Source organism: Petaurus breviceps, unplaced genomic scaffold (genome assembly GCF_028583685.1).
Source record: "Petaurus breviceps papuanus isolate PSGF00001 unplaced genomic scaffold, PetGlider_PUasm1.0 243, whole genome shotgun sequence".
NCBI classification, from domain to species: Eukaryota; Metazoa; Chordata; class Mammalia; order Diprotodontia; family Petauridae; genus Petaurus; species Petaurus breviceps.
The window spans coordinates 367,001-382,546 of NW_027185931.1; the positions used below are offsets into that span (position 1 = coordinate 367,001).

Below are 15,546 nucleotides of genomic sequence, written 5' to 3' on the forward strand. Positions count from 1 at the left end.
AAAATGGGTTAACAAGCTTACTTTAATCAGTCAGACATATATCGTTTACCTTGTTCAGGAGAAAAGGTCAGCACCCTGAACCTCAAAGTATACAGGCATAATTATCAAGACAGAAACATCAAGTAGACAGATTTCCAAACTGTCCAACCATTACATCCATACCCAGTCAACATCTGGGTTTCCACATTCTGGGTTTTTCAAAGCCGGGGGACTCTCAACAACGGCTTCCCAGAATTCAGATCAAATCACAGAACACTTCTCAAAGTGAGTCCCAAAACAAAGCTACACATCAGGGCTTATATAGCCTTCTCCTGGCTCAGAGAATGTAACAACCTTATTGACCCACTGGCCAATCAAAAAGTATCTACTGAAAAACAAGCCTCCCTCCCCAGGCTTCTGGTGCACTTTAGCCTAGGGGCAGGGAAGATCTTTAAAATTTACATTCGCATTGCATTGTGTTGTTTGTGTATGTATGTATATATATATATATATATACTATTATTAATACTATTTTACATGTAATTGGGAAATAAGATATACAGGCACTGGGACCTACAGATCCACTGGAAAAGTCAAAAGGGGTATGGGAGAAAATATGGGAGAGAGCAGATTGGAGGAGGGGATATCTTGTGGGACTGCTATTTTGGGGCGGTGGGTTGGGGAAAAATGGGGAGAAAATTTGGCAGAAAAGAATGATGTAAATCAGAAGTTAATAAAGCATTTGAAAAAAAATAATTATTTAATTAAATGGGGGGAAAAAAGAGACTTAGAGAGTTGCCTAGGCACTGAGATGTTAATTGACTTGCCCAGGTTCACATAGCCTCTTATTGTCTTTCTTCATGACCCATCTCTTATTTCATTATTTGCAGAGAGATCTTTCTTAGCATCTTCTTTCCCATACTCACCTTTTCCTCTGAGATTACTATGTTCCATCTATTTCACATACTTACTGCTTAGTACCTAGTTATATAAATATTGTATTCCCCAGTAGAATGAGGGCTCCCTCTGTACAGGGGCTGGTTTGTTGTTTGTTTGTTTTTTTGTTTTTTTGGGTTTTTTTTTGCCTTTCTTGAATATATACCCAGGACTTAGCACATAGCAAGCACTCAATAAACATTTGTTAACTGACTGACACCCAGTATATGTCAGGAGTGGATTGTGAACTCCAGTTTTCTGGTTCTTTTGTTCCACATTGCTTCTATAATTTAGGTGCTGTTGTCGTTATTATATTAGAACGAGCAGTTATTTTAAGTCCTTTACTTCTGTAAAGAGTATTTTGTAGTTATGTTCATATAACTCCTTTGTCGTGGTAAATAGACTGACAAATATTTTACATATACTGTAGTTATTCTAAATGGAATTTTTTCCCTATCTTTTTCCTCTTGTGTATTTTGATAATATATGGAAATCCTGATAGATTTTTTAAAGCAACTTGTTGCTTTACAGAAGTTATTTCATTTTTATTTGAATCTCTTAGATTATAAAAAGTAAATCAAATAATATCACTGCTAAGTCTATATCCCAAAGATATTTTGAAAAAGGGAAAGGACCTAATTGTACAAAAAAATATTTATGGCAGCTCTTTTTGTGGTGGCTAAGAATTGAAGGAGGGATATCTGTCTGTTGGATAATGGCTAAACAAGCTATGGCATATGATTGTAATGGAATATTATTGTACAAATGACAGGAAGTGACAAGCAGGATGTTTTCAGAAAAACCTGGAAAGACTTACATGAACTGATGCATAGTGAAGTGAACAGAACCAAGAGAATGTTGTACACAGTAACAGCAAGATTGTTTGAGGAAGAATTGTGAATGACTTACCTATGCTCAGCAATAAAATGATCCAAGACAAACTCAAAGAATTAGTGACGAAGCATACTATCTGCCTACAAAGAAAGAACTGATATTGTTTGAATACAGACTGAGGCACACTATTTTCCACTTTCATTCATTTTTTTCTTTTATTCAAGTCTTCTTTTCCAAAATGACTAATATGAAAATGTTATACATAATTGCAAAAAATAAGTAATTACTTCAGAAGGTTCATGTAAAGTGATTGGGTCCATTTTTGTTTTTCCCACTAAAACTGTATTAATTCCTATCTTCCTTACAGCAAATTGGTATCTCCCTTCAGGTAAATTCAGAATTATGCCTCTCAATATATTTATTCCAATAATGTATTCAGGAATGGGTACAACAACCAAAGTAGATTCTTTCTTAGGTAACTGCCCAATTTTCATTGTTATTTTAACTTGCCTGGCTGATATTTCAGCCCCTCCAATACCTGTGATGATAATAGGTATTCCACGTTTAAACTTATCAGGGATTCCATAGATAAGTGTGGCCTCAGCCCCAGTATCAAGCAGTGCCCTAGTCATAGTAGTTGATCCATTCTTCCAATATATTGTTAAACCAATATAGGGTCTGTAATTTCCCCTGTATATTTCTTTAATCTGGGCTGGGGCTTGGCCTATCTCCTTTATCCCTCAAGGTGGGGAAAATTTGGATACAAATATTCAGATTCAGGAGTACCTGCAGGGTTGGTTCCTGCTTCCCTGTTCATTCTAATGTTAAGGACCTTTTCTTGGTTCAGCTTATGCAGCTCTTCAGTTGGGATACCATCTATTCTTCTAAAGTCCACCCCTGCTCTCAATAGAGCAGTAAACAGTTCCCTTCTTGTTGGTCTATTTTGTCTCTGAATCCTCTGGCTGTTTACTCTTCTCTCTTGAGGCAATTTATCTTGTCCCCATTCCCCTAGGTCACTTAATTGTGAAATCTTATCCAGCACCTCTGAAAGAGGGTGCCCTATTTCTCCAACTAATAGAGTCAGAATTAGGTGCCTATAAGCAGGAAGAGCTATCTTCACTATGATATTTCTAAGAGGAACTCCAAGGGGGGGGGGGTATCATGATATGCATTTACATCTACAATCATGATAGCAGTTTTCATTACCTCCTCCTTCAGCTTTCTCATACAAGCTCTAAGTGAGTACAAGGGTCTGTCCCAACCAGGCCACATAGAGACAGCAGGACATTGCTTTTTGTATCCCTCTGCAGCTAAAGTGAACAGATTTGTTCTGTTGAGGCCCCCTTGCATATGGTGATCCCTGAAAGTTAGTGTACAAAGAGATTCTGTCTGATACTTACGAATTTTAAGCAATTCACACTGTCCAGTGTTATTCCTCTGGCGCCTTCATCAGTGATTCTTACTATCCAAGACACTAAAGACTCTCCCATTCTTTGAGTGAATCTACTCAATATATCAGTAATCTCCTATTGAGTGAAATCCTCATTTATCTCCCTGGACTCTGTTGGGCCCAGCGGTTCTCCTTTCTTCTTCTTCGTATGGGGAGAGCTTCTACATTAGAAGACTCCTCATCTAACCTCGTTCCATTCTTCTCACACATATTCTCCTGGAAGCTGTCAGGGCAACTCTGCCCAGCCTATACAAAAGCTTCATGCATATTCCTTCTGCTAGTTTTTTGCTTCCTTTGAGCTACATGAAAAATAGCTTGTTCCTGGACCACATGCGTCCCTCTAGTTTGCTCTTCTGCATGCTGTGACACAGAAGAATCTTTAGGGAAACCAGCCAAATCCCAAGCCATCTGAGCTTTTTCCTCCAGCAGCTTATCCCTACTTTTACACATAAAATGATAACTTCTTAGCAGGATCCAGCCTCTCCTGCACACTCCTGCCAGTTCTTTGCCTGCTTCTATGGGTATTCCTTGCAAACATCTTTCCAAATATCCAGGTTCTCCCTGTTTTAGCCTTGGTTCCCAGTTTTCACAGGGCCCTGTACTTTTGGCCCATTTTCTGGCTAGAGAGGAATAAGGCAAATCCTCCCATGCTGGAATAGCCATTTCTCCCACTAAATCCCCCCTGCTTCTAAATAAGGGCCTGAAATTTTGTGATCCCATCCTGGTCGCCAAATGTATCAGCAATGCAATATTCAAAATGCCTATGGCAATTATAAATATGCGGATGTGGTTATTAATCACAAAATATACCAGGCTCTCTATATATGGGGGATAAAGCTAGGACATTTGTTGAAATACCAGAAAACTGAGTCCCAAAGCCAGAAAGTTAAAGTCATCACAGTAGTTATGAAATTGGCACAGGTAGATAAAGTAGAAAGCACCCACATTCTCAAGCCTTTAAAACAGAACAGGCTACCTCAGGCAAAGGTCCTCTTCTCCCCATTCACAGCAACTACTCAGTGTCCAGGAAGTGTGCTCCCAGTGGTTCTGGCCCCTGGCAGTCCTCAGAAGGAGTCCTTAGGAGAAATTATGGCTGGCTCAAAAAGGGGTTCGTGCCTCCACCTCCACCTTGGCAGCTACCACTACCACTGCCTCTGTCTCTGCTGCTACTGCTGTTGCTGCCGCTGCCAGTCACCACAGGAACACTAGCTTGACTTCTGCTTCCTCTTGGCCCACTCCTTCCTGCTAAGTCAGCAAGTCCAATGGGGCATGGAAGATCTTTAAATCCCATAACCCTTACAGTAGCCTGTAAGCAGTTCATATTTTTCATAGAGGCTTTTGATGCAGGAGTTCTGACTTTACTGTCTTCCTCCCATTCCATGCCTTGATCCTTTTTATTCCCAGAAAAGGATTCTATGGTCTGTTTGTGCTTCTTTGGCTTGCTCATTTTGCTAGTCAACTACTTTGAGCTCTTTTCCATGATAGAACTCTGCTTCCAGAATGGAGAGAGCTTTGTCCCAAATTGCTGAGGTTTTTGCAGCTGCTGGAGGTATTGGGAGGGTGCCCCCTCTACAGCCCCCACGTGCTCTGGATCACTTGTCACACACCCCAGGACCACCAACCAAGACTGTGATGCAGATCCAAGCATGTTAAAGCAAGAGTGATTACCTTCTGAATAGACATTTGATCCTCCTATGATCTGCATGCCAGGACCTCCTGAGGCAACCATGCTCTGATGGCTGCACAGTGGCCACACCTCCAAGGTTTATTGCTCTGTGGGCAGGGGCTGGATCTTGCTTTTCCATCCCACCATTTTCCAAGAGTTCCATACTGACCTTTTACTTTGTCATTGGCGTTTATGTGTTAAGAAATCTGGAAACCACGACAGCTACTGGTGCTTCACTCTCCTGAAGTCAGCTCTGGCCACTACTAGTCAGGTCTGCCCTGGGGCCAGAGCCTAGTGCACAAACAGGACTATGCTAGGCTCCCAGCATGCTGTAAAGACCCTTCCTGTCTGCCTGCTGGTCTGCCTTCAGCAGGACATTTGTTTCTCTCAGTCACTTTATGGGTTATGTAGCTCTAAAGATTGTTTGGACTCATTTTTTTACATGTATTGGAAGTGATTGGAGCCAGAGCCCATTAGAAGTTTGTGCTGCTATTCCTCCATCTTGGCTCCACCCCTGAGAGGCCTCACTTTTGAAAACTATGACCATCTAATTAATTTTGAAAAACCTTGTCTCTACAGGCTTGGTCATAACAAGACAATGACAATTTGCTCCATAATCTATGGGTTTCAATGTTGCCCATTTAGAAAAAAAAATTCTAATATTCTTCTCTTGGTTTATATGATTGAAAGGCTGAGCAAAAGAAAAAATTCAGTCTATGATCTAGAGGCAAAGATGATTAAGGAAAAAGAAAAAGAATTATATGTTCTAAAATATTTATAGTGGTTCTCTTTGTAGTGGCAAAAAAAATGGAAATTGCAGATTTGTCCATCTATTGGGGAATTGTTTATCAAGTTGTGGTATGGGATTGTTATGGAATACTACTGTGCTAATGATGAGCTCCAAGATTTGATAAACATATGAATACACTTGCACAATATAATGAAGAGTGAAATGAACAGAACAAAGACAGACCTGTATACAGGAACAGCAATATTACTTTAAGAACAACATTTAACAAATATTTCATTTCACCTTTAATAAATACCCAAATTAACCATACAGGACATATTAAGAAAGACAATATCTTCATCCAGAGAAACAACTGATAAATACAAGTATGTGTAGAATGATTGCACTTTCTTGTTTAATGGTAGCCATCTAAGAAAAATAAAAGGAAAGAAAAAAAGTAAAAAGGTCATTTACATGATAATTTTATTATATATTAAAAAGGAATAGCAAGTTGTATATAATAGGTTTGCAGTTTCACATGCAATTGCATTTTTATTTTATTTTATTCCATAAATTCAAAATAAAATAAAATATTTTTTTAAAGAAAGAAATGTTGGTGAGAGGGAATAAGGTTCATAATGACAATGAAGAACAGATTTGGAGTAATAAGACACTACGAATAATGAAATGATAAAAGTTTGGGATAAAGGAAAGAGGAAACAAGGATAAAGGAAGTTTCAGTCAATGCACAAGCAAGTGGCACACTTGTGAAGAATTTTATCATCAAGCAACAAGACCATTTTTTCGTAGCTGATAATGAGACAATGGCAAGTGAATAGCTTAAGGGACAGTGAGGTATGTATGAGGGTATTTTTAAGTATGTTTCATTCCACCTAATATGAAAAAATTAAATGGGGAAAAATAAAGACTGTAATCCTTGAGCTCTCGATTTAGGAAGAAAGAGAATGTTCTGGGGTCAAATGATAACCAATAAGATTTGGATTTGGTGATAAAAGTGAAGATCACGAAGGCAAAACAAAAAGTTGCTTAAAGATGATATTTGAGGGAAGATCTGGAAGTGGCAGTGGGGAGTATCCTGACTCCTTCACCATGATAAGTAAATCAGGAGATATAAGAGAAAGTGTATTCAGAAGTGGAAAGGGTAACCAAAGAATCAGTGTTTTCAGAATGGATCATTGTGTCAGTGAAGGCTAGAAGATGAAAAGAATCAGGAAGAAGTATGTCTATGATGAAAAGAAGTTTGTTAATTATGGGGCAGACATTCCAGAGGGCACAACGGGAATTTATATTAGATAGCTGCTGTTCAGAGATTTTTCAATTCTAAAATTATCATAACTTCAAACAGGGGCACAAATCCCAGTTGATCAATCCTACCACTCTTGTCCCATTGTACAGGTCTAACTTCTGGGAGAGCCATGGCCTCAGATACCAAGAAATGACATATATCTATTCCCTTTCAGCTCCACTCCTTTCTGAAGGACCTTCAATTTAACAACAGTGCTGGTGACCAGGTGTTTATGGATGAGAAAAGAGTCTCTGATGCTCAATATGACATTAGGAACTATATATCCCTTAATAATGGTACTGAACTCCTAGTGAAAGTGGGTGAATTTATCCCCAAAGCTCCATCTGGCCGGGATTTCACAATACATGAGGAAGCCATCACATGGGCCTGGTTAGGTTCAAAGGTCAGATTATTTCCATGTCAATTTTCATGTTCAGTCACTCTAGATACCTTTTTCTCTTGCCTTTAAAACACTTTTGGATGAAAAGAAGAAAATAAGCAATAAGCTATGTGTTTCAAAACACAAACATTATTTAGCCTCATAGGAGAAGAAGAAATAACTTTAAAGATCAACTAGGATGCCCCTATATTTGACAGATAAAAAAAAATTGAGGTCCAGAAAGCTTTGCCTTGACCCGAGGTATTAGGATTCCAAAGCAACTGCTCTCATCCTTTTCCCCACTTCCCTGTGTCTTCATAAATGGTGGTGAAACTTCACAGAGTTCAACTGAGTTAAAATAAAATTCAGTTCCGCCAATGGTCAAAGCTTTCTTCCTATGGAATGAAATTTTGACCAAATATCTGAATGTCCTCTAACAAGTTGGACATCCATAGCACTGTAGCTCCTATTAACCTTTGAAGATTCTACTCCCACATGATTCTCACACTGATGAGTTAGTGTCTCTAGAGTAAGGCTAAAATCGCCCTATTGGGGATCCAGAGGTGATCAATAGAGGACTTGGTGATGTCTTCACTATGAGTTGCTTCAAGGTCCAATTTTTGGATATTTTGCCCAATATAAATTATCAAGGATATGTACTCCATTATTGTTTAACTTATTAGCATTAATTAATTTTTACAAAGTAATGTTTTCTTAGATGATATAACAAAATGCAAAGTATAAACATTTCTACATGCTCAACAGTTTGGAACACATTTTCCCTTATACCAGTTGCGCATATATATAATGTGTGTGTATAATATACAGATGGACCTATAAATACACACATACATATACACATACAGATACTAAACTTCAAAGAGTTTGTAAAAGAATTTAATATGCTAAGTAGTTTTCCAAATTCAGTATCATTTATGGACAAATCATTACCTATTATACTGTTGGACTCATGTCTTGTTTCTTAGGGTTGCTTTGGCTTCATGTCTGCTTTAAAAAAATCCTGGTATAGACTCTTATCACTGGATTTATAGTTGCTCACTCTCCCAACCTTGTAAAATGCACACTATCCAAGATTTCTTCACCTAAAAGCAAGACAGAAGTAACACAAAGAGGCCAAATATAGGGGCCTCTGGTAACTGATCACATTTTTACTTTGGGCAGGGAGGCCACCAAGCCTTCAACGACTGAGAACTTTACAGCATGTCTCTCAGTCAGATACTAAAAATGCCTGTGTTTCTTACTGTCTTTTGCATACTTTTTCACTCCTGTCTCACCAGTAAATCAAATAGTACCTCATTTTGATATAACATGGAAGTACAAGCATTGAAAGTATTAGGGGATGCTGATAATGGAAAAAAGAACATTTTCATTACACAATATCACCCCTTTCTGGAAGCAAGTAAACTTGCCTCTCCCACATCGTCTGCCCACAAGCAAAGCACAGTACAAGTCTCATTGACCAGGTGTCTAGTCACTCCCGTCCTACAAAGTTATGGTTTTTGCATACGAAAGTATTAAACATAATTTGGGATGATTATCAACCTTTCATTCAGCAACTTGGGTGAATAGTAATACAATGATCCAGGGTATATTTAGCAGTATATGATGTAAGTGTTCTAAGATCATCCAGCCTGAAACTCATTTAGCAAATGATAAAACCTAAGCCTCCAGAGGTCATGAATTTCAGCCAAAGTTCCACTGTTGGTGACAAAGACAGGACTAGAAAGGGGATCTCTTGAATTTTAGAGTTCTTCTATTAGTGATGACCACTGACATGAACCAGAGTCATTTTAGAGGATACACTTTCTTGGGCCCCACCATCCATCCTAAGTATCTCTTTAGTAAATGCTGTTCTTTCCATTTTCTTCTTAATGCCTTAGACACCCCGTTCTGTGTGCAGTGACAGCTGTCACCCTGGATACAGGAAGACAGCAAAGGAGGAACAGCCTGTCTGCTGCTTCACCTGTTCCCAGTGCCCAGAGGGGGAGATTTCCACTGAAACTGGTAAGTTTCTAACAGGGCTTCTTTTATGAGCCCTTTGGTGCAGAACAGTGTGGACTCGAGTTTTTGGAGTCATCTCCAACCCAAAGCACCATCACTGCTCACGTAGTAGGACACAAACTGCCAAGTTTGGTTGTTGTACTTTGTTTCAAAAGATTATCAAAATAATATCATGTTTCAGAGTCAAGTTACAGTGTGTCTGACTGGCTGATCACAACAATATGAGCTCAGAGTAGTCTACCACAGGACAAGCACAGATAGTCCACATGAAAATTCAGCGTGGATTCTCTAAACTTATCCATCTCTCATTACTTTAGAGCTACTTGTATTCTGCTTTACTCATAGAACACTGAACCTTCTCTGATGATGGCATGACATACTGGACGCTCCTATGCCACTGTCTCCCATGTTACTACTGACTTCTAAAGTTCTTTGCAGAGACCTTGATCCTTTCCTCGTGCTGCTTCTTCTAATTACCATGTGAGCATTTGACTTTGGTGGTTTCTTTGTGAAATAGTCTTTTAAGCAAGCATATGTGTGAAATTTCAAGATGATGGTCAGTCCATTGGATTGCACGATTTGCAGTAAAATTTGAATGCTTGGAGATTTAGTTCAAGAAAGTACATTAACACCTGATACTAGATTCTGCCGTGTTACTGTCATTAATACAATTAAAATGAAAAAAAGATTAGTTTCTTAGTATAATACTTGTACACTCTAGGTTTCACAGAATACAACAATGAGATGAGTACAATGGCACTGTAGACCTTCAGTTTGGTAGGCAGTCTAATGCGTCTTGTCTCCCACACTTTCCTTTGGAGCCTCCCAAATACTGAGCTAACTCTGGAAATGGGTGTTTCAACTTCATCATCAGTGTGTGCATCCCTAGTAAATATACTGCCAAAGTAAGTGAAGTTATCCACTATATTCAAAACTTCTCCCTGTGCTGTATCTCATGGATCCAGATCGGATGGTGTGGTGGTGACTGTTGGAGCACTTGTGTTTTCTTGTTAATTGTTAGGCCAAATTTAGTACAAGAAGCAGAGGATTTATGCATATTTTGTTGCATCTCAGCTTCAGAGGCTTCTTGCTGTTCACAATGATATGTAAACAAAAAATCATGTACCAACTGCCCCTCTACTTTAGTCTTGGCTTGTTACCTTTGCAAGTTAAATAATCACTCTCAGTTTGGTAGTGGAACTTGATGCCATGTTCATCCTCACTGAGGCCATCAGATAACATTGCTGGAAACAGCATTAGAGCAAGTTTATAATCTTACTTCACTCCATTGGCGACTAGGAAAGCACAAGGCCATCATTCATTATCCAGGCAAGCAGGCCATCATGAAGTTGGTACAGGAAATTGATAAATTTCTCCAGGCAATCAAATTTTGTGTAATTTCCAATAAGCCCTCATGATTGCCTCTGTCAGGGTTCTCAGCTTGATCAGTGAACGCTGTGTACAGACCTCTCTTCTTCTGTGAGCATGTTTCCTGGAGTTGTTAGGTAGGCAGTATCAACCATTATTTGGCTCTTTATGAAACCAAACTTGCTCTCAGCTTGATGACCATCTTCCAGGAGGGGGATCATCCTATTAAGGAGGATTCTGGCAAGATTCTTGCCATCAGTGAGTCACACACACACACACACACACACACACACACACACACACACACACCCCACAGTGTTTGCAGTAGCACAGTCTAGTTCCTATATCTTTATACAGATGGAGGACAGAGGCTTCTTGGAACTCCTGGGGCATAACTTTCTCTTGCAATAATAGTTAAGAAATTTCAGGAAGAAATTGTGTGAGTAGTGGTCCCCTCACCTCATAAATCTCTGCTGGAGTAGAATCAGTGCCAGGTGCCTTGCCAAAGGAGAGAAGTCTAATAACATTCAAAACCTCTTCTTCAGTTGGAAATTTGGCTAGAGAGAGATTGACTTCAACCTGAGGTAAATAGTTAATGGCTTCATTATGGATTAATGAAGGTCTGTTGAAAACAATATGGAAATATTGAGTTCATATGTCCAGGATCATGTCATTATAACTGATCGATGAGATTCCATTAGTCCTGAGTAGTTGAGATGCACCATCGGTTTTGATCCATAAATAGCCTGCAGGGCCTCATAAAAGCACTTTGAATTGTTACTATTGGTAAAACTGATTTTCATCTGCCTTCTTACTGGTCCAAGAATCCTCCATGTCTCTCAACATCAATTGTACTTTCTTTTGGATGGCCTTAAATGCTGCCTTCTGGCTATTCCTGGGTGGAATCAAGATGGCAGAATAGAAGCAGGAAATTCTGTGAGCTCCCCCAATAACCACCTCCAATACCTGTAAAATACAACTTTAAACCACTTTTAGAGCTACAGAACCCACAAAGTGACAGAGAGAAACAAATCTCCCCCTGAAGCAGCCTAGCAGACAGACAGGCAGGGTCTATCACACCCAGCTGGGAGCCCAGTACTGTGCTGTGTGAGCTGTGCCAGCCCAGACCTGGGCGGCCCTGAGCAGCAGCAGAGTGAACCACCAGCAGCTGTGGTGGTTTCCAGACTTCTCCACCCATAAATGACAAAGAGAAAGCAAAGGTCAGTGGGGAAATCTGTTAAAATGTGGTGATGTAAGAGCATGTTCCAGTCCCTGCCCCCAGGGTGAGAGGTGGTGGAGCTGCTGCCATGTGGCTGCCTCCAGAGCTCCTGTTCTGCAGATATTATGGGGACTAAGTGGCCATTCAGAGGGTAATCACTCTTCCTTTAACATGCTTGTATCTGGGTTGCTGTTTTGGGTGGTAGTTTTAGGGTGAGAAATTCCAGTGTGCCAGAGTTTGTGGCTGTAGAGAGTCTGTCCTCCACAGACCTCTGAAAAGTTTTGAGAAAAACACCAGCAATTTGGGACAAAGTTCTCCACTCTGAAAGCAGAGTTCTAGCATGGGAAAGAGCTCAAAACTCAAGTAATTGACTGACAGAAGGAGCAAGCAGAAGCAACATTATGAGCCATAGAATCATTTATTGGGGGCAAAAAGGATCAAACCATGGAACAGGAGGAAGACAGTGAAGTCAGAATTACTGCATCAAAAGTGTCCAAGAAAAATATAATCTGTTACAGGTTATAGAGGAGCTTATTAACGATTTTGAAAATCAAGTAAGAGTAGTGGAGGAAAACTGGGAAGAAAAATGAGAATGATGCAAGAAAATCATGAAAAGCAATTCAACAATTGATGCCTATACCTCACAGCACCTACTGAACTTGAGAGCATGAATGAAGATTCGTGGGCCAGGAAGAGATTGAAAGCATTCATAGGATTACCACATGCATGCTAAGCAAGTCTCAACTAAGCATCTGAGGGTAAGGGTTCATATAGTATAGCTAAAGGTCTTACATCATACTTTCTCACAGGAAATTTCACATAATTGGTTGCATTAGGTGCCTAACTTGCAACCTTTTAGGAGGCCATTACTGTGGGCCAGTTTCTTGATGTCTTATCATATGTGTCACTTCTTTATATATGTAGCCCAAGCAGCCAGGGTTTCAGGGACAGCCAGAATGTCCCAAACCTCCCTAGTATGGAACGTTGATGAGTACAGTATGGTGAGTCAACATCTTGAGATAGTGAGCTCAGGAGGATAGAAACACACTCAAGGGAGAGCTTGGCCTAGGTCCACATCCCTTTGGGGGGCTCTTCAGAGCTGGCCCTTCACATTACCCCCCTACAAACAATATGCTAATGGAGACTCAAAAATACACTGAGGAAAACAACACCCTAAAAATAGAGGAACTCAAATGGAAAAAGAGGCCCAAAAAGCCAATGAGGAAAAGAATGCGATAAAAAGGCAAATTTGCCAGTTGGAAAAGGAATTTTTAAAAAACTCACTGAAGAGAATTATTCCTTCAAAATTGGATTGGAGCATCTGGAAGCTAATGACTTTATGAAAAAACAAGATACTATAAAACAGATCCAACTCAATGAAAAAATGGAAGACAATGTCAAATATCTCACTGGAAAAACCACAGATCTGAAAATAGATCCAGGAGAGATAATTTTAAAATTACTGGACTGTCTGAAAGCCATGATCAAAAAAAAAAGCCTAGAATTCATCCTTCAAGAAATGCTCAAGGAAAATTGCTCTGATATTCTAGAACCAGAGAACAAAATAGAAATTGAAAGAATTTACCAATCGCCTCTTGAAAAAAGATCCCAAAAGGAAAACTCCTAGGAATATTATAGCCAAATTCCAGAGATCCTAGGTCAAGGATAAGTTATTACAAGCAGCCAGGAAGAAACAATTTGAGTATCATGGAAACACAATCAGGATAACACAAGACCTAGCAGCTTCTACCTTAAGGTATCAAAGGGCTGGAAATATGATAAGCCAGAGGTCAAAGGAGCTAGGATTAAAACCAAGAATCACCTACCCAGCAAAACTGAGTACCATGTTTCAGGGGAAATTATGGTCATTCAATGAAATAGAGAAATTTCAAGCGTTCTTGATCAAAAAAACCATAGCAGGACAGAAAATATGACTTTCAAATACTACAAGAGACAAGAGTAGCATTAAAAGGTAAACAGAAAAAAAAATCATAAGGAGCTTATTAAAGTTAAGCTATTTACTTTCCAACATGGAAAAACAATAATTTTAATTCATGAGACTTCTCTGTATGAGGATAGTTGAAGGAAATATATATGCATATATCTGTGTATGTGTATATATATATATGTATGTATAGGAGGGTGTATGTGTATATAAATATATATGTAAATGTGGGCATATGTATGTTTATGTATGCATAGACAGAAGTCACCAGATCAGTTGAATAATGAGGGATAATATTTTTTTTCTTTTTTTAGTTTATTGTTTTTTTATTTTTTATTTTACACCATTTATTTCCACAAGATTTTAAGTTACAAATTTTCTCCCCATTTTCCCCTACCCACCACCCCAAAACAGAGATCCCACTGAGCATTCCTTCCCCCAATCTGCTCTGTTCTATATCTTTCCCCATTCTGCCTCCGACTTTCAAGTAGAGCATGGCAGATCTCTACACCTCAGGGCCTGTATATCTTATTTCCAAGTTACACGTAAAATAATAATAATAATAGATTTTAAATACTTTATTTTAAACCTTGAATTCCAGATTCTTTCTCTACCTGCCTCATCACTCAACCTTCCTGGGAAGATTAGCATTTCATTATAGATTGTGCATATGTAGTTATGTAAAACATTTCCATAGTGGACAAATTGTAAAAGTTTGACCAGGCCAAGTTGGCGGAGTAGAAGCACGACCCTCCCGCAGCTCCGGCTTCCACCCCCCAATCCATGTAAAAAGGGGACTCTAAACAAACTTTGGAGCTGCAGAACCCACAAAATGACACAGAGAAGCTAACCTCCCGCTGAGAACAGTCCGGCAGGCCTGCAGGAATCGGCCAGCGCAGCGCTCTGGGAGCCGAGCCCAGCCCCACTCCGAAGCTTTAGCCCCAGGGCGGGCCTGACCAGCCACCAGCCAGAGAGACTCCAGATCAGCAGCAGCTGTGGCCGTTTCCAGATTTATCAACACATAGATGCGAAGGACAAGGTGAGAGGCCAGTGCATTCTGGACTTTGGAACCCAGTAAGTGGGAGTGCGTGGCTTTTACCCCTGGGGTGAGAAACCGCTGAGACACCGGCACAGCCTGCCAGCACCACGTGGCAGCTTCAGCTCCTGGCCTGCAGAGTGTAGGGGGACCAAGCACCAGTCTGAGGGGTCATCCCTCTTGCTTTAACCTGCTTGGATCTGGATTGCAGTCTAGGGTGGAGGTTCTGGGGTGTGTGTCCAGCTTGCCAGAGTGTGTGGAGACCTCAGAGAGGGCACCCATCTAATACCTCCGGCAGCTGAGAAAACCCCAGCGTTTGGGACGAAAACTCCCCTGTCTGGTGGCAGAGTCCTACTGTGGCAAAAAGCCCAAAAGTCAAATCATTGAGTGGCAAAATGAGCAGGCAAAGGAAACAAAGCAGACAGAAGATTCCAACATTACACTCCTATTTTGGGGATAAGAAGGAGCAAGGCATGGAACAGGAGGAAATCAGTGAAGTCAGAACTCCTGCACCAAAAGCTTCAAAGGAAAATACAAGCTGGTTACAGGCCATAGAGGACCTTAAGAAGCAGATAAGAGAAGTGGAGGAAAAATTGGGAAGAGAAATGAGAACAATGCAAGAAAATTATGAAATGAGAGTCAACAGCCTGACTGAGGAAAATAATACCTTAAAAAA

General features: G+C 40.0%; 1 protein-coding gene across 1 annotated transcript in view; it reads left to right on the forward strand.

Annotated features, from left to right (window-relative positions):
* The window catches only part of LOC138167647 (vomeronasal type-2 receptor 26-like), a 71,756-nt gene that overhangs the window by 40,643 nt on the left and 15,567 nt on the right, over positions 1–15,546 (forward strand). The window contains exons 6-7 of the mRNA XM_069096581.1: positions 7,077–7,304; positions 9,182–9,305. Coding sequence (XP_068952682.1) covers positions 7,077–7,304; positions 9,182–9,305 — 352 coding nt within the window. The remainder of the gene's footprint in view (positions 1–7,076; positions 7,305–9,181; positions 9,306–15,546) is intronic.